This window comes from Anopheles nili, chromosome 2 (genome assembly GCF_943737925.1).
Source record: "Anopheles nili chromosome 2, idAnoNiliSN_F5_01, whole genome shotgun sequence".
In the NCBI taxonomy this organism is placed as follows: domain Eukaryota; kingdom Metazoa; phylum Arthropoda; class Insecta; order Diptera; family Culicidae; genus Anopheles; species Anopheles nili.
In genome coordinates this window covers 1,725,180-1,743,597 of record NC_071291.1, presented here as the reverse complement: position 1 = coordinate 1,743,597, position 18,418 = coordinate 1,725,180, and the positions used below count along the sequence as shown (strand labels likewise).

Genomic DNA, 18,418 nt, shown 5'->3' with positions numbered 1-18,418 from the left:
GTTTATTGCCTGCCATATCCTATAACCACGCACAAAAAAGAGCCACGATAGCCACGATTGGTACACTAGAGGGAGCAAGCAATCGAATTTGACAAACGCGTACCAGCGCGATTGTGTAATACTTACGGACGAGAACTCAGGACCTGGGGCAACCTCTACGATGCATGCTCTTCTGTTCTTATGGCCGGTTTTTGGATAGCATAATTTAGAACGTCGAATTTTTTGCGTTCGCTGAACGATGCGCTACGGGATCGTCTTTTCTGAATCTGAAGAAATAATTGCATTCTTGAATCGTGAGTGAAAAGAACGAGAGCGCGTGCGATTAAAGAGAGGGTGTTAGGAGTTGCTGCGCGATTTTTCTCGGGATATTTCGAAATTTACACCTCTCTTGAAAACAATGGAGGGGCCGTTGTATATTTGCGATACGAGCTTGAGATGTTGGGTCTTTAATTTCGCTTCGTGATTTGTATATTGCGAGCGTTTTAAGAACGTTCTTTTGAAAGATGATACATATTTAACACATGTATTAATTCACATATATTGAACTTTTTTTTCTTTCTTCAATCAATCCAGCAAACGTTTTTTGATATTAATTAAAAATTCTTTATTGAACGCTTTTCAAAATTTCTATCGATGTGTAATACAAATCATAAAACCACATTCACAAGTTAAGCAATAAAGCAAACTTATTCACGTCGAAAAAGCTTACGATACAACGAAATATTTCGTTGAGATAAAACGACTAAATGTAAAGTCAACCAGATATGCAAAACACCGCTACATGCAGTTCCCGATATTTCCATATATTTTATTATATATGCCAGTTTCTCCACGCCGCATATTTTTATTCGATTGCTTAAACTAAAAATCTAGCAATAAATGTTCTGCTACTCGTTTGTTTGTATTCAGTTGACTGTAATTCACGTCTTTTATTTATTACCGTTCTTTTCGATTATTTAACGACGAGGTTCCCAAAATGTACACCGATGCCCGCTGTTGCCCCATCTTCAACGACCGTGCGCCAAGAGCAGTGTGCACTTTCACCGTGTTTCTTAACGTAAATTGAAAAATAAACCAATGTTTCATTAAAAAAAAGTACTGGATCACCTTTCAAGACTCCTGCAAAAGAAAAAATATTGCCAACAATATTTCATTTGTAAGAAAATTCGCCAATCAATCCACCACTCCAATTCACTGCCATATGCACATATGTGTACAAAAATTCCAGCGCAAAACTCGGAACAGTACCAGCATGAGGCTCTATTCAGCCTGTCAGATGATTGTACGAATTTAATGCTAACGTTTATACAATATTAAAAATATCAATAATTCCCCACTTCAAACATAAGTTGCAGGGCGCTTTGATGAAGCAAACATGATCTTGCCTTTATGTGGAAAAGGTTGTCTTGCACCTGAAAGATCTTTTTCTGTTTTATTCCTTTATTCCCTGCCACCAAGCAGGTTTACATGACTAGCTTTTCCTGTCCATTATAAATTTCCAAATACGGCCAAATTACGCTACTTAACACACAAAGTTCATCGAATTAGCTAAATGGTACAATTAAGCATAAAAAAACCTAGCATATTATTTCCGCGTCAACGAGGATCTTACATGAAAAGCATTTCCCCGTGGACACCGGTGTTGATTGTACTGAATGGAATAGCAGCAAAAACAAAACGGTGAAGAATGGTGATTGACAAACTGATTGCCAGAAAGTAAACCATCAACGTTGGGCGACCGCACATTCTTCTCCAACGAAATTGGAACCGAGAGCTTTGTTTTTAAATTTTCCACAATCAAGATCACAGCACACTTCTCTGATTCACCTTCGACGCATTGCTTTCCATCGCGACAATTGGATTCACTTCGTGGTGCTATTCTACATGATTGAACAGAGACCAGACGCTTCATAGCCATTGGTGACTCGTGGCTGCCTGTTCAACTCGACGCCCACCAGGCCCTGTTTGAGCTCATACGCAACATCAGTTGTTTCTTCGAACGCAACCACAGCAACCACCGCTGCTGTTGCCGCCGTTCCCGCAGATGTTTCTTTATTTTTGGACTGTTCGGAACCATGCTTTTCATCCTTTTCCTCCCAACTACCGATACCGTCATTGCTAAGCTCGTCGAACGTGATGTCACTCTGGTCCACTGCGCCACCGTCATTACCGACTCCTTGGCTATCTTCATTAAAATTATTCACATTCCCCGCAACATTGGTCTCATTAGTCTCACATTCGCTCATTGACGATGCACCGCCTTGGTGACTGCTGGCCGCTTGATGACCACTGATGGCACTGGCTTTCGTCTTCGTGATGTTGATCTTGATTTTATTCGGCACGACTATTGTCGCCTGCGATGCTTCCTGCAACTCCACGTTGCCATCTATCGATGCCTTCGGTTGCATTGAAATTACTGCCTGATTGGATGCCTCGGTCGGCGAAGGAATGCTTTCGGACGGAACGTCGTCGTAGAGCTCTGCAAAAACAGATAGAGATAAAAGTCCAACACGGTATGCAACAAATCGATGTTAAAACAATAAATCAAATCTAGAAACGACGAAACACATGCAATGCACATGAATTTGTCCACAAAGAGATACATTTTTTTTCAACCTGCGAACGAATACCGCTTAAACTGCACCGATTACATTCTATATCAAATATTCCTGATAAGTTGATGCATACACTTACCCTCTTCAACATTGTTGACTATCGGGGATCGATGATCAACAATTTCGATCATGCTTGATTCGATCGTACCGACATCTTCAAACAAAGCATCCTCCTCATCCGCGTCGTCTTCCTCTTGCGGTTCTTCTTTAATCTTAACGCGCAGTAACGAAGATAGCGAATTTTCTTCGCCGTCATCTGCTCCAATGCCCGTAGATGTTGGCGTGGCGGCAGGTTTGTCTTCGATTTCGTCCAAGTCCGTCACCTCAATATTGGGCTCTTGAATGAAAAGATCCTCATCGATCTGGCGTTCCTGGAACTCAGGCTGTCGTAATCCAGTCGGTGACTTAGCCGCTTTGATCGTTGATTCGTCATCTGTATAGGACGTTTCGTCAACTTCCTTTACCCCGTTGGGTGGATCATCCGTATCATCGTCTAGGATTTCTTCTACCATAGGTTCAACGGTAGGCAACACGATCACATCGTCGTCTTCATCATCCTCCATCATGTTTTCACCTATGAGAAAAGTAAAATACATCGAGCATTTTTAGCAACATCCAATTGTTTAAGGCAACCAAGAGTTTTTACAATTTAAAGCCATGTTACATGCCTTGCATGTAAATCTTATCTATTGCAAATCGTACAAGAATCAGGACAAACTGCGCAACCAAACACGTCGTCAACCTAGAAAATTATTCTTACCTTTTTCGCTGGGAGCCGCTGCGTTTCCTACTTCCGCATCTTCTGTTCTTTGACCTTTTCCGACGCCATCCTCACCACTTTCGATCATGCTATCCATAGTTATGTCAGTCTTGAGGCTCTCGTTTATCGAACGACTCTCGTTTATCGTGGATTCAGACATTGTCAGTGACGCTTTGTAATCCTCGTAGCATAACGGATGGTACGTGCTACCTTCGATACGGATCGCATTTTTTAAATGCCACTCTTCAGTTTCTTCGTTGTAAAACTGCTCAAACACATCGTGGCACATGTGGCACTGCCGATCGCTCTCATCAGACCCAGCTGGACAGCTAGGCTGTGGTGAATCAGCGTGCGAAGAAAGCTCTTCTCCGTCACCTCCTAATCCGCTCAAACCTCCACTTCCAACCCCACCCTTCTTGAGGTCACCTTGATCCGACTGCTGAGTTTCAAACCAATTCTTTTCACGCTCTTCTAAATCCTCGATCTCTTCGTACTGGATCCAATCTGACACATCGTAATACCATTTGCGCGAATGCGCCTTACGTGCCGAGTCTCGATCACGTCGGTTTTGTCGGAAATGCCAGTCTAGGTGTTGACTGTACTTCATCGTTTGCTCTGGTGGAAAACGAACACCACAACTGCTGCATTGCATTCCCGAGAACAACTGGTGTACCACTGCTGCCTGACGCTTCTTAAGTGTTTCCGGTTTATCCAACAGCACTGGCTCGATTTCTGGCATAGGCGTTTTATCCTTCTCTTTGGATTTGCTAGCGTCATCAATCGATTCTTTAGAGGCAGCTCCACCACTGTTGGTGCCTATTCGCGATGATGGAGTTGGCGAGGATGAAGTACCCGTGCCTGCACCAAGCTTTGTAATAATGCCGGCTGCAACAATTTTTTTGTAAAGCTCCTCAACGTTTATGTTAGCTAATAGTGGCATTCCACCGGCGGACGCTGCTGCGTTGGAACTCGCTGTCGTCAGTCCTACACTTGATCCACCGGTAAGAGTTTTCTCGTCGGCCTCTATCCGATAGCCTGGGACGTTTTTGCTCGAAGTAACTGTTTGCATGGTCATAGTGGGCATTAAGTTAGTAAGGTAATCGAGGCCGGTCATACCCGCATTCGCTGGTATTCCCGGATGCAGTGAGACAATTCCTGGTGGAAGGTTGTTTAACATTCCAATTCCAACATTTGACGGCCCAGATGAAAGCACTCCTGTTGGTCCAGTTGCAGAAGGAGCGAAGGGCATGAGTGGCACCGTTGGTATGGCGCTGGAATCTTTCGGTGGTGTACGTAGATCACGATACAGTGGCGTTCGAATCATATCGCGAACGTACACCCGGCCAGGTACCACTAGATTAGGCAGCGCAGTGAAACGGATGTAATAATCTCGCTCGCGCGATCGAAACAGCGTCGGCAATCCACCGTAATCAGCCGGAAAGGGCTGATCGTCGATAAGCACTGTTAACAAAAAATCGGCGAACTGTAACCGATGTTTGTGGCCATACACCTCAAACATTTGCACCTTACAGTCGAGGAAAACCGGTATCATGTACTTCGCATCGATGATCATGTTAATTTTTCCAGCCACAAGATCTTTACGACAATTTCCTATTTTTACCTGCGGTGCCGGTCCGGAAATCTTGAAAACTCTCGGTTTTCCGTCCAATATGATCGTAGTTGGAGGCTCCCCAAAGTAGCATTCATACCACGCATCATCGATGTAAAGCTCCCGTGTAGGAGCCCCCAAACGCATTTGGTAGACTTTATTATCTATGCTAACTGATTTGTATGTTTCATTGAATCCAAGCTCAAACGTTTCTCTATCGTCAACCGCAACCATTCGGGCACCCTTCTGAAATCCAATTTCTTTTGGTTCGTCCCAGTTCATGAAGATGACGGCAGTCTCCTCGTAAAACCGTATTTCACGCTGTATGCCATCGATGTTAATCGTACGAACGCTGTCATTCACTTTTGCCACCGCAGATATCAACATGGATTGTCCATTAGACGCGGGACCGCTTAGCACGCCCATCGGCAGTACCGCAGGCCCTGGAAATCGTTGTGTGTTGTCTATCAATACAGGAAAAGGTGCTTGTTCCCAGGGACTTGGTACAGGTATTCCAGTGCCGCAGCGGATTCCACCTAACGATGGAACTGCCGTTATTGGCCCTCCAGATACGGGCGGACCACCAGGACCAGAACGATTCGCCCAAGCCGGTTCTACACGATTCCATTTTGATTCGCGTATCCTGCGCGGATCTGTAAAAACAAAAATTTAAGCAGATCATACCAACCATGTGTCCATAGTTACAACAAAATAAAAATTGTCATTGAAATTTGTACTTAAATTGATAATTCACATTAAAAGTTGTAACGAAATTGAATTTTGTCAGTGGTTTTGTTGTTACACTCACCTCGCTGCGGTCGAATATCAGGCGGAGGGACTGATGTCGAGGGAACACCAAGAGCAGCAAACGGCGCCTCAAACGTTTTGCTTATTGCTGACGGCTTACCATCCATTTGATTAATTTTGCCATGGAAATCGTTTGCGTCTCCTGTGGCGCTATCCCCTTGTTGGTCATTCAAACGTATTCCAGACGCGCTGGAACCCGGAGTTACCGAGGTAACAATCACATCGTCTTCTCCACTCATTGACCCATTATCATCGATCCGAATGATCATCTGATCTTGACGTTTCACATGCTCAATGCGCTGCGCCTGACGAATTTTTTGTGTTTCATTCAACTGAATGACCTGCTTCATTAAAATATTGTACTGCTCGAGAGAAATTTCACCTTTCTCCATCTGATCCTGCGCTTGGGCGATGATAGTTTTAATGTTGGAGTTCATGCTATCCATCGAATTATCATCATCTAAGTCTATGGCATTATCGTCTTGATGAATATTGTGCTGCGGTGCCCGGAGATCCACGTCTCCTGGTTTTGCCAACGAATTTATAGATCGACGACGCTCGACAGGATCATCTATGGGAAAAAAAGATATCACAATTGTCGACATAATTCTAAGCTGATGTTCTTACCAGGTAATTTATTATACAATAGGGGTCGTCCAAGCTTATCCTTTTCTTGACTTTTACTTCCATCGACCATTTTCATTCGAAGAGAATCACCATGATTACTATTGGTTTTCTCGGATAAAGGAGACCGCGGCACATCAACATCGTTGTCAATCTGTTAAAAATAACATTCACGAAAAAAAACAATATTGATCAAAGCTCTATTAAAACTGAACTACAACATATTAGCAGGTGTAGCGAACCACTCACTGCATTTAGCTACTGCAATAATCCATACCTTAGGGAAATCTATATTCTGTCCATCGCCTGATATCATTAGCGTTGCTCCCATTGGCAGCTGACGAAGATCAACATCCTCATTTCCAAACAATCTAGAGTATAGGAAGAAAATATTAACATTAATTTCACAAATTTTCTGTTCAACGTTATTTTAACTTACGCATCAATCATTTCTGCTTTACTCTTTTTTGAAACAGGTTCCTCACAGTTAGCAGAAGAACTTGTACGTTTTTTACCTCCGGAAAACTCATCTTCATCTTTATTATCAAATCGTTTAACAGGAGGTTCCTTAGACGACGAGCTCGAACAGGCCTGTTCAGCTAGGAGCCCATTCGGAGGAATCTCATGGTCCACAATTCGATTGTTCGGCATTAGCTGCAGAGGAATCGCTCGCAAATCTATATCTTTAGCAATCATGGCAGAAAGCGCTTCATCGTCATCTGTCGCACTATTATCTGTAAAATATAACATCATAAAATATAGACACCCTTTACCTAGATTAAGAGTCAGATGGGATACGCGGTAACACATTTTTAAGATTTTCCCTCTGCAAACGATTTTTTTTCTTTCTACAAACGCTTTTTCGGTTTTATTGAATCGTTAAAATAAAACTACGAACACTCAAGAATCACCATAAAACTTGATAGTTGTTCCGCACTGATGGGGGAAAAACAAGAAAATAGTTACACAGTTGAACTTAGATTTTAAACATGGAAATTGGGGGATAATTGTAGTCATAGTGCAACGATGAGGAGAAATAATTGCTTCTAATACTAAAATCGATTTGATTTCGATAAACCACCACATAAGAAGAATACTCTATTCTATGAGCAAGGGTAGCAGCTTCCTATGTTTAACAAAATTATTATTTTATTATTAAGCAACAAAGGATTTGTTTTGCACCATTTAGCACCACAACGAGTCCAGATTGTCCTAGCTCACACCGTCACCAGAATGAACCAACAGGTCACAATTTCCTGAATAGAGTAGAAACTTTCTGTTCGTATGCACTGATGAGGAATGCGTTCACAATTGCTGCTAAAATTATGAATCACACGATAGTTACTCTAGATCGTGAAATGTGCGGATCACTTCCATTTTTGGACCCATCTCGCAAAGTTTGATTTTTATCCTGCCTATGAATTTCCCCAAATTTCAATATAACACCATATTCGCATTACGTAACGCAAACCGTAACATTTGCTGAACATCAATACAACGCTACCGGAGAGGGTGCTAAATAATAGGGAAATGTAAATGTCGCTCTTACTTTGTACTTCCGACGAATTTTGTTCCACCATCGTCACAATCATTTTGTCAGCCTCCTCCTGCATCGCATGATCGAATGGAACAGTTTCGTCTATCTTGATCCATTTTTGAGATCGTGCCTCGAACACTAAAGTACCGTTTTTTTCGTCATTTTTGGCTGTGATGTTATCTGTAGCTGGTTGGTACTCTTCAGTACTACGCTGTATTCTTTTACTGTCTGATGTAACGTTATCCATTTGGAGCGGTCGGTCCGCTTCCGATGAAATGCTCTTGGCTTCAGATCGTGATTTGCTAGACCCTTTTGAATTATCATTCGAAGAATGATGCGTAGAAGACTTGTCCGAAGTCTTCTTTTTTGCTGGAGAATGTGGGGACTTCCGACCCTGTGGAGAGCTATCACTGTTGCTTTGTGTGCGTTGCTTCCGCTTCTCGGCGCTGTTTCGAGGAGAAGATGATGTTTTACTTTTCCCAGATGTTCTGCTGTTCGAGGAGGAAGAAGAATGATCTTTACGATCTTTCCTGGATTTAGTGTCATGATCGTGGCGCGATTTGTGTGGTGACGTTGAACTGCTAACAGAAGATGTTTTTTTGCTTCGGGAAATTCCTTCTTCCACAGCGGAGTCAGCTCTTGAGTTTCCTCCACTAGATGTTTCATTTCGACGAGGCCTTGCTCCAAGCCGATCTTTCACGTGAACGAACGATTGATTTGATGACGAAGAACCATGAGCCGGTGCTTCCATCATACCAGCCGCAAGGACAGGAGGAGGTAACGTCATTGGTCCCAGGGTGCTTTGGTTGTTCGCATTCGTTATTCCCATCGTTGCGGACGGGCCGACAAGCTGGGCAGCTTGTTGCTTAGCCAAACGAGGATCACGAGTCTTCACCATATTGATCATACTTTGCGGAACGGGAGCTATCCGACTTTTCGCATTAACTCCCGGAGGAGGAACAGCCGTTGAAATAAGGCCACTTCCTGTAACAGGACCGGCTATTGGAAGAGGTTCTAAATTTTTTCTAAATTCCGAAGGTGACTAAAAAATAAGACAACGGATGACATGCACAAAGGATGATTAAAATTTCTACTATTGCAGATTCAAATAATTTCAATCGTACCTCTTTCGCTATGCTAGCCGTTTGGATGCTCAATTGCTTTTCCTGTTCTGCTATGCGTTTTTTTGTTGTCAACAGTTCGAGCTCTAGCTTTCGAGCTTGCAACTCGAGCAACTCACGATGTTTGTCTCTGAGCTTTTGCTGCATTGCTGCTGCTGGTTCTACCGTCTGTATAGAAAAAGATAAAAAATTAAAAATGTTTGAAGGAGTTTTCGTTTCATTTCATAGTTACTTTTAGGAACATTGGATTAACATGAATAGTAGGGGCTACTTTTGGCTTCAACTGCGCCGTGATAGGCCACCCTGGATCGATCGAGTTGATCTTTACATCCAGAGTATATAATTTAGGCTGTTGAAACACTTCGTTCCACGTTTGTCTCAAGCTGAACATTTTTTCACGTATCTTTTCATTGACCTACAAAAAAATAGGAGACAAATACGACATAAATACGAATAGATACATTATAATTACGGTTGATTTAATATTTTCACGTACCGTTTGAAACACTCCGCAAAACATATTTACTATGACCTGACTGAAGAGCGTCTGATATTGCTTCCCCACATTCTTAACGATGGAATCGACGAGATAAAGTATTGGTAGTTTTACATCTGGAGTAACCTATATCAAAATCAATGCACGTTATAACAGAAGATGTGATGATTGCATTCTAGGGTTTTTTCTCTCTCTTCTTTTGATATCAACTATCGACAAAACACGTTGAGTTGAGATGAAAGATGCAAAAACCATACCGCCAAATTAACGACCGTCGACGTCGATCGGTGAAAAATAAACCAATTGTGCAAAGAACAAAACGATAAATGAATGTTGTGTGTGAACAAGTAATACTTATTATCCAAACATACTATGCAATTTTATCTCTAATTGTTTTCATCAAATACGAACTTTTCTTAAAGTCGCATAAAAGCACCACTTCCTATCGGGAAATACATTAACAAAAGGTATAAAAAACGAATCCTATTCTTTGATCTCATATTATACATGTCAAAATACATTTTAAACAATTAAGCTTCAACATAACATTAAACTTTCGATTTAATAACGACAAATTATTATTAGAATTCTTCTAATGAGTCTGCTGTAAGAAATGACGAGAAACTGTGAGCAAAATTTAAAATAAAAATGACAAAGCACCTATGAAGAAAACGAAAGAATTACGTTATTTTAATGCTAGTTATATTAGTTACACGTTTCTCACATAAATATCTACGTACAGCTTCCATAACGGAGTAAACTAAAAATCTATCGAACATAGCAAACACCTACGCCAATAGTCGTTCGGCAAGTTATGACTATGTATTTTATGAGTCAAAGAATAGTTTATTTCGTCCTGCCCATGTTCCGTTCTGCATGATCGACGGTAAAAATTATAAAAATACCATAACAGAAAAAACTGAGCAAATCGCTTTGTGACTAGATCGTAGGGAATTAAAAGATATTTCAATTCAGAATGATTTATTTTTCAACAGTCATTAAGTATGTCTTGTGATTTTACTATCTCTTTGGATCTTACTATTCCACCTGTTCTATATAGATTTGATTTATTATTTGTTGATATTTTTCTCTATCATCTTGCAGTTAATACTAATGAATTTTCATGTATATCTCTAACTGATAAGATCGCAATTTCGTGCTTTCTTATTTTCAAACGAACTATTTTCGGGTATTGAAAGCGAACATGTACGGTGTTTTGGTTTGCAAAATGGATTTAAACGTTCTATAAGCTCGTCACTATTTATTAGGATCACGATATTCTATTTGTAGACTGCTCATTGATGTTCGTAATTTTCCATCCGTCTTTTGTTGATCACATGTGTGGTATCATATACAAACACATAAGATACCGAAATGTGTCGATTTTACTAAACATAATTATTTTGGACGCTAGAAGAACATTCAATTTAGTAAAATCGATCATCGCTTCTTTGTGCTCAAATCCTTAATTTACATCATATTTGTAGTTTAAAAATCTGTAAATACGAGTTCAGCTTTAAAATCTGTAAATACGAGCCGATATGTTACGGCATGAAATTGATTATCATGAGAGCAAATAAAACAGTTCACAAATTAAAACTAATTGAAATGTGTAGTAAGCAATCGAGGCATCCGATTAAACCGTAAGTGAAACATTATGCATTTCCCAAGTACACTTAACGCTTTGATTTTTTTCGTTTGCTGAAAAATTTTGCACCGCACGGCATACAATTTGTAGTTAAATAAAAACTCCCGGTGCTGGGTTTGCCGTGATATATGTGCTTCAACTTTACGCAACTGATTAAACATCGAGTACTGGTTGTACTACTATATAATAAAAAATATAGAAAAATCTTCAATTTTGAGTTAGTTTAACTACTCAAAACAAAAAATCCTCTGCATTTGTGACTTTATGAATTCGTCTAGAAAATGTCGTCAGACATTTCATTTTCACAACTCTACTGTAACTTATTTTAAGTTGTTTACTTGTTTCATCTAATTGTTTCACAAACGTTTTATCCGATTTAACCCGTGAGCCACTCTCGTATCATTCTGGCATTTTTTTTACTTATATCTTTGCTGTCTTTGACAGAATCACCAATAAAACAGTTCACAAGGAACGATTTTATTTTAACATCACAGAACGTTGATTGCATATGAAGATTTAATACTAGATATTTCAATTGTAAGTATCGACATAAATTAGTTAGTTAACCTTTGCCAGGTGTTTTTCCACCGCGTTCACGATGATCTGTGCATACTCGAGGTTTTCCTCGGCCAGAATCGTCAACATGTTTATCAACGGTTTACTGTTGACATTCAGGTCGGCTAAACTGGAGAGGTATTCTTTCTCGATCTGCTTCGCCCGACTCTCAAGTACTGGTGGTTGTTCCATAGCTTTACTCCTTCCACAACTACCACGAACTCAGGCAAGCTGGATATAAGTAAGTAGATCGCCACACGGATGATATTGCCTTTCGACAAAGCAGGCCAGCTAAAAACAGGCTCCACTGCAATTCCGCTGTACGCTCCGTTACAGCGCTGTTTCCTTTGCGGCAAACGATGCAGTGGACGAAGGCCCTTGCTGTCTGCCGTGTTTGTATCTATTCGAAGAAAGAAAAAAGTAATATTTTAAGCTGCATAATTCATTGAATCCTTGGGATGACATTTTAGCAACACTTTCTGGAGTACGCGTCAATCTGTTTCGAAACCAAATAGTGTATATATGTTACTACATTTATCTTTTTCATTTTCTACTTTACATTTCTACATTACAAATTGCACTACAAGCATTAAGACCGGTAATTATTGTATTCGCAAAACCTCATTAGTATACAAACGAGGTATGGTAAAACCTTTCTATAAACATACGGAAAATATTGCCTACGTTCAAGCAATGTAACGCGCAAACTCGGCACACATTGACAAGCTTGAATTGTTGAGCGATCGCGCTTCTGACGCGGCACGTAATAATGATGAAGGTGACACCAACATCAACACACAAACTTCATTTTACATCTTGCGTGCTTGATAAATTGACGATTTTAGGTAGCGATTTTACATTCTTAATGTATATGGTTGATTCATCACACTTTCTTTTAGCCTCCACTGACTCATCCCGTCACAAGCCAATTCTACGCGCATATAACATCGCATTTAATCGCATCAGCGATGCCATCGACTCCACAGTCCTAAGTTGCTGTTGATTTCTTATTCTGTTTCATCTTCTTCTTTTAGGGTTGAGTCACACTGCTACACTTTTTCGATCAATATTTCACTTCAATAACACACTGTGAGCACAAAATAACATCATTTTCATAACTTACCTATGCCACAGATCGGATTGAAGGTACTTTTAATAAAAACTGGTTGAATAAACACATCAAATATCATCAATTATTTTTCAGATAATGGAGCGCGTGTCTGCTTGCTGTGAAAATTTTACTACCACCTTTCTGAAGCTCAACCCATCATTAGCTCTTTACTGTTTTTTTATATATGACGTCATTGTAGCTCATAAAAGCCAATTTACCATGTGTTAGAATGAAGCAGATGACTTAGAAAATGACGTTTGAAAGTACAGAGCGGAAGCTTAGATTTCACGGATGCTTTTCAATGGACATGTTGGACCATTTGTTCTAAACAGACAAATTCCTAAGCACCCATAAAGTTGCAATATTTTAATAAATTTCTAAGAAAAAGGACTATCGTAATAGTTTGCTAGTATCACATACTACAACTCAAATTTAATGGTAGAATTTCTTCTTTTTTGCTGCAAACATAAATACGGTTAAAAAAATCGTTGCTTCAAGCACGAAGGAATTCGATGTACTCTACTCTAAATGTTCTTTACCTATGAAAAGCATTAGAAACAATTATGCCGATATCGCAACAATACAATGATTATTTTATTGCTTGTCTGGGAATTTCCATACGTGTACAAGCAATTGACGGAAGCACAATTTCTTAACGTTTTTTGTGTCATATCTGACTTTTACTTTGAAGAATGGTAAGTGCGTGCTGTGCGCGTGTTTCTACTTGCACGCGGTTGTTTTGGTTCTTTTTTTGTTGACAATGTGCTATGTTCCATGTTTTCCCTCAAGTTACACATAAAATCGTATGTTTTAAAAATTTTTGTCGAATTTAAAAGTTCGGAATTACATTTGAGTGTGAAGGTGAGTTTTGGATTGACAATCTGTTAATCAGACAGGAACAACCAGTACATTTTTGGTATGAAACTACAAAATAAATTTCGTTCAGTGGTCTACGTTTTCTGCGTTCTACGTTCGTACAATTATCTGCCTATTTATTAATTATTGATCTCTATTTTCTAGGAACATCACGACTGCAATTATTAAAATAAAATTGTAAAAATGGTCATAAAATCGCATCGCCTTTTTATTGGAAATATCCCTGCGGGAACTAAAGAAGCAGAGTTGAGAGCTGAATTCACTGCTTATGGAACAGTTGAAGCTATAGAAATTAAAACCAAAGCTAATCCTCTCAATGAGTCAATCGACACGTTTGGATTCATCACGCTTCAGACCGACGATTATGTTGTGCCCCAATGTAAGCTGCCGACACATGTAAGCGATACATTTAATCAGTGTACATTTTACCATTTTAGGCATTCAAGAGTTCAAAACACAAAAGTACAAAGGTGTGTATTTGAATGTTTCAAAGGCTAAAGAATCTTTTTTAGATAAATTGAAACGAGAAAGAGAGGAAGCGGAGTCACAGAAGAAAAATACCTCGCTATCCAATTTTGACAAAAAGTCGGCGGAAAAAAGTAGCCAGAATGAGAACAAATCTCTGCCCGCGTTGCCGACCTTGTGGAATAAAAACGATGATGATTCGTCGGAGAGCTCGGAATCGGACTCGGAGAGCGAACATGATTTACCGGCAACTGATAACAAACAAAATACCAATTTCTCCCAAGACTCTCGAAGAGGTCAACTACAATTGGCTAAATCTGAAAGTGAAATTGTTAAGAAATGGAATCAAGAAACGTACATTGAGTATGGAAAATTAAAAATTGTTCCCATAACTGGCAAAGTAGCAGAAATTATCGATCGAACGAAATGCTATCAAAACCGTATAGAGGGAAAATCTCTTGGTGAAAACGCTCGCATAGCGGACGAAAAACGAAAGCAGGGCTTGAACAAACTAAAATCGGTCTACGAACAGCAGAAATTGGCCATTAAAAATGCTCTCGCCGGTGAGCTGCCCAATGATAAGAGAAAGATTACGTTTGACAATGAGGATACTCAAGAAGAGGAGTCAAATAAGCTTGTCCTGTTTGATGCACAAGAAGAAGACGATGACTTCGAAGGTAACTTCACCATGCGCAAGCAGTTGGGTGGAGAAGCAGGCCAAAAGTTGTTTGAAATGCAAACGACTTATCAAGCAGACAATCGATTTCGTTTGGATGCACGGTTCTTGGAGAGTAATCAAAACATGAATGAACCTCCAAATCCTCAATCAAAAATGAAGGATAAGGAACGAAGGAAACAGTTGGAAATTCTCTCCAACGTCACAGGCAAACCAATCATTGCAGAAAGAAATGTTGATAGGTAAGAATTTTGCCAATAAATTCTCCTACACATAGCATCAATCTTACTTTTCATACATTCCCTAGTAAAAACACTTCGCAAATGCAACGATTTGATCCCGTTCAAAAAGAAGAAATTGATAATGATCCCGAACCGCAAAAAAATACAAAGCTGCCGAATAACAAAAGAGCAGAACGTCGAGAAATTGATTATAAAGTTTCTGAGCAAAAGTTTTACACTGTATCGGATACCTTTACAATGAAGGTCGGGAAACAGGAGTCCAGTCAAGGATTCAGTTTAATTTCGATGTTTGGTAAAACTCCTGAAAATAATGTTCACAATAAGAAACAAGAAAACACCACTGAAAAACCCTTGGGAGACAAACCGTTTAAAAGCGATGCACGGTTTCAATATGAGTCATCGGACAGTGAAGATGGCGATAGCAGTGATAAGCGGAAGAAGCAAAATAATTTGAATTGCAAAACCGCAGACGATAGAAATGCACGAGGCGGTAAAAAGGCACGAACCGAAAACGTTGAGCAGAAGTCTTCCGGATACTATTCGAAACAAGGAATATGGAAAGAAACTTTTTTTTTCCTTCCCAAGGATTCACGATTTGACGGTAATGTAAAAAAAAAACAGGACGTAAAGTAAAAATCATTAATCCGATTGTTCGGTGTTTTTAGCTGGAAGAATGTTCCTCGGGTTTGGAGTTGCTATTGAAAATGAGGAAAAATCAAATGAAACTGAAAAAACGACTATAAGTTTAACCGTGAATGATGTACATGATATTAGGAAACTCTACAAGAAACGCCGATATCGCGAAAGCCGACTCGTTCAAAAGAAAACTAAAATTGGCATTGCGCGTATAAACCGCAAACCTAGAATGAAATGAAACGGTTTAAGCAAACTAGCTTAATTGTATTAGATTTTTTGCTTATCAAAATAAAGGACACCTATCTGTGCATATTGTTAAGCTACCGCCCTCGATGGGCAGTGTTATCAATGATTGTGATTGTGATTGAAGTGTCAGCCCTTGTAATACAGTAGGATTTGATGTAGTCTTTAACAGATTGAATAGAAATTTCTATCTTGTCCTCATACCGGCATTGAAATCAGACTTTATCGTTCACATTTTGCTTTATCTTGTCATTCTGGGTGGCCCGATTGTCAGTAGTCTATTGTAGTTAATATTTTTGAGTGGTTTCTCTCAATCGTTCACCATGCTTCGGATGAAGTTGACTTTCTTGAGTGCGCTCTGCGCGACGTTAATTTTGGTAGGCGTTGTCACGGCTCATGAATCCAAGTGCAAACTTCCTCGTGGTATTCGAAACGAAATAAGGCAGTATCAACCGTTGGTTGAATCCATTTTTAACCAAATTGTATCGGGTGAGTATGCCGGTAAAACGTGGGAAAGTTTACTGGATTTTACCGATCGATTCGGTCCGCGTCTTACGGGATCGAAACAACTGGAGGATGCCATCGATTTCGCTGTGGAGCAAATGTCCAATGAAGGACTCGATAACGTACACACGGAGGAAGCCATAGTGTCTCACTGGGAGCGTGGCAGAGAGTGGGCACAACTCGTGGAACCTTTCCATAAGAATCTACCGATGCTCGGATTAGGCAAGTCCGTAGGAACTCCTGAAGCCGGTATTTTAGGTGAGGTGATTGCAGTGGAATCCTTCGAAGAATTCGAAAATTTACCTGCACAGCTGGTACAGGGAAAGATAGTCGTTTTTGCTCCAGCATGGGTTAGTTACGGTGCCACTGGTCGCTACCGATACGAATCGGCCTCTTTGGCGGCTGCAAAAGGGGCCGCCGCCGTTTTGATTCGATCCATGACCCCGTTCTCGATCGGAACACCGCACACTGGTACCACTCAGTACGAACCTGGCGTGCGACGTATTCCCGCTGCCGCTATTACGGTCGAAGATGCAATGCTACTTTTACGCAAATTCCGGCGAGGAGATAAGATGGTAATTCATCTAAAAATGGATGCGATCAACCTTGAGCCAACAATATCTCGCAACACCATCGGCGAACTGGAAGGAACAATGTACAAGAACACCTCTGTGGTTGTGGTTTCCGGGCACATGGACAGCTGGGACGTGGGTACAGGAGCATCAGATGACGCAGGCGGTGTGTTCATATCCTGGAAGGCTGTCTCCTTCCTTAAAGCTATGGGTTTACGAGCGCGAAGGACGATACGTGCTATTTTTTGGACGGCGGAAGAGCAGGGATTGGAAGGAGTTGGTGTCTACGAACAGCAACATGCCGATAACGAGAAGAAAGAATTTAACGTATTCTTCGAATCCGATTCGGGGACGTATGAGCCAACTGGACTCGACTTTTCTGGAAATGAGGTCGCTCAGTGTATTTTTGGAGAAATTGCAAAGTATGTTGGTTGTATTTCATGGTTAATGATTTTTCACTAACGTTGGTTCCATGTTCTTGTCAGGTTAATGCCCGGATTCGAAGATTTTCGGTACACTGACGGAGTGGTAGGATCAGATATTGGAAACTGGGTCGAACGAGGTTTTCCAGGCGTATCACTTCGTAATAAGAACGAAAATTACTTTTGGTATGTCGTAAAAAGTGATTTTTTATTAAACACACGAGTAGTTAACTCTTTTACGATCGTCCCCTAGGTACCACCACACTGACGGAGATACGATCGAGCTGGAAGATTCCGGAGCTTTGGACAAAAGCACTGCCCTCTGGGCAGCTACTGCCTTCGTGATCGCGGATTTAAGCATCGATATTCCCAAAAATGTCGTAGATTATAGTTACAACACTGATAGGAAATGAACAAAAACCATCAAAATCTATGGGCTGTAAAATGTCGTTCAATGAATAAAACGAAAATAAAAAATATATTTGATTTTTTGCAATAAAAGCTGCTAGACAACTTAAAATAAAAATTTGAAAATATCTATATGAATTTTAAGCACTTGTGAAACATTGCTAGTGGATCACTTAACGAATGTATCAGAACGAGTAGCCGACCCTCCAACATTTCTTGCGAGTTCAAGAAAATGTACTTAGTAAAAGAGAGTAGGAGGAGTGAGCATCAGTACTTAAAAAAGCTCGCCCAATAGCATTTGGCCCATGAGAAAATTGATTAAAGGAAGGAAAGGGCAGAAGATCCATTACTCACCATTATTCCTTCGCACCGCGCGAATCTCTTCAATTACTTCCTCTTCTTTTTCCTCCTTTCTCCTGTTTCAAGAAAAGCTTGATGCTCGCTTTATTCGATGATTCTTTTCACTATCCCGTGAGAAGCTGAGGAAATCG

At 40.4% G+C, this 18,418-nt stretch overlaps 3 protein-coding genes across 3 annotated transcripts; 2 read left to right on the top strand and 1 right to left on the bottom strand.

Annotated features, from left to right (window-relative positions):
* Nucleotides 1-636: 636 nt before the first annotated feature.
* Nucleotides 637-12,016, bottom strand: LOC128721574 (uncharacterized). Its single transcript, XM_053815343.1, has 12 exons — nt 11,785-12,016; nt 9,570-9,695; nt 9,306-9,488; nt 9,077-9,241; nt 7,965-8,994; nt 6,855-7,149; nt 6,693-6,786; nt 6,419-6,569; nt 5,793-6,362; nt 3,376-5,637; nt 2,695-3,189; nt 637-2,479 (listed from the first exon to the last, which is right to left on the bottom strand). Exons 1-12 carry the CDS (start codon nt 11,962-11,964, stop codon nt 1,881-1,883), a joined length of 6,150 nt encoding a protein of 2,049 aa, XP_053671318.1. The 5' UTR covers nt 11,965-12,016; the 3' UTR covers nt 637-1,880.
* Nucleotides 12,017-13,942: 1,926 nt separating this feature from the next.
* On the top strand, nt 13,943-16,050 carry LOC128721403 (probable RNA-binding protein CG14230). Its single transcript, XM_053815154.1, has 4 exons — nt 13,943-14,138; nt 14,197-15,142; nt 15,208-15,743; nt 15,808-16,050. The coding sequence occupies exons 1-4, from the start codon at nt 13,943-13,945 to the stop codon at nt 16,014-16,016; spliced, it is 1,887 nt and encodes a 628-aa protein (XP_053671129.1). The 3' UTR covers nt 16,017-16,050.
* A 294-nt stretch (nt 16,051-16,344) lies between these two features.
* On the top strand, nt 16,345-17,932 carry LOC128721281 (carboxypeptidase Q-like). Its single transcript, XM_053815018.1, has 3 exons — nt 16,345-17,519; nt 17,583-17,705; nt 17,773-17,932. Exons 1-3 carry the CDS (start codon nt 16,345-16,347, stop codon nt 17,930-17,932), a joined length of 1,458 nt encoding a protein of 485 aa, XP_053670993.1.
* Nucleotides 17,933-18,418: the final 486 nt, after the last annotated feature.

Excerpts from the sequence above, each read along its gene's own strand:
- LOC128721574 (XM_053815343.1), bottom strand. The coding sequence starts at position 11,964 with ATGGAACAACCACCAGTACTTGAGAGTCGGGCGAAGCAGATCGAGAAA. Across the intron at positions 8,995-9,076 it reads CGGCTAGCATAGCGAAAGAG|TCACCTTCGGAATTTAGAAA; the intron begins GTACGATTGAAA and ends CTTATTTTTTAG. Across the intron at positions 6,787-6,854 it reads AAAGCAGAAATGATTGATGC|ATTGTTTGGAAATGAGGATG; the intron begins GTAAGTTAAAAT and ends CCTATACTCTAG.
- LOC128721403 (XM_053815154.1), top strand. The coding sequence starts at position 13,943 with ATGGTCATAAAATCGCATCGCCTTTTTATTGGAAATATCCCTGCGGGA. Across the intron at positions 14,139-14,196 it reads CGATTATGTTGTGCCCCAAT|GCATTCAAGAGTTCAAAACA; the intron begins GTAAGCTGCCGA and ends TTACCATTTTAG. Across the intron at positions 15,143-15,207 it reads GCAGAAAGAAATGTTGATAG|TAAAAACACTTCGCAAATGC; the intron begins GTAAGAATTTTG and ends TACATTCCCTAG.
- LOC128721281 (XM_053815018.1), top strand. The coding sequence starts at position 16,345 with ATGCTTCGGATGAAGTTGACTTTCTTGAGTGCGCTCTGCGCGACGTTA. Across the intron at positions 17,520-17,582 it reads ATTTTTGGAGAAATTGCAAA|GTTAATGCCCGGATTCGAAG; the intron begins GTATGTTGGTTG and ends TGTTCTTGTCAG. Across the intron at positions 17,706-17,772 it reads AAGAACGAAAATTACTTTTG|GTACCACCACACTGACGGAG; the intron begins GTATGTCGTAAA and ends ATCGTCCCCTAG.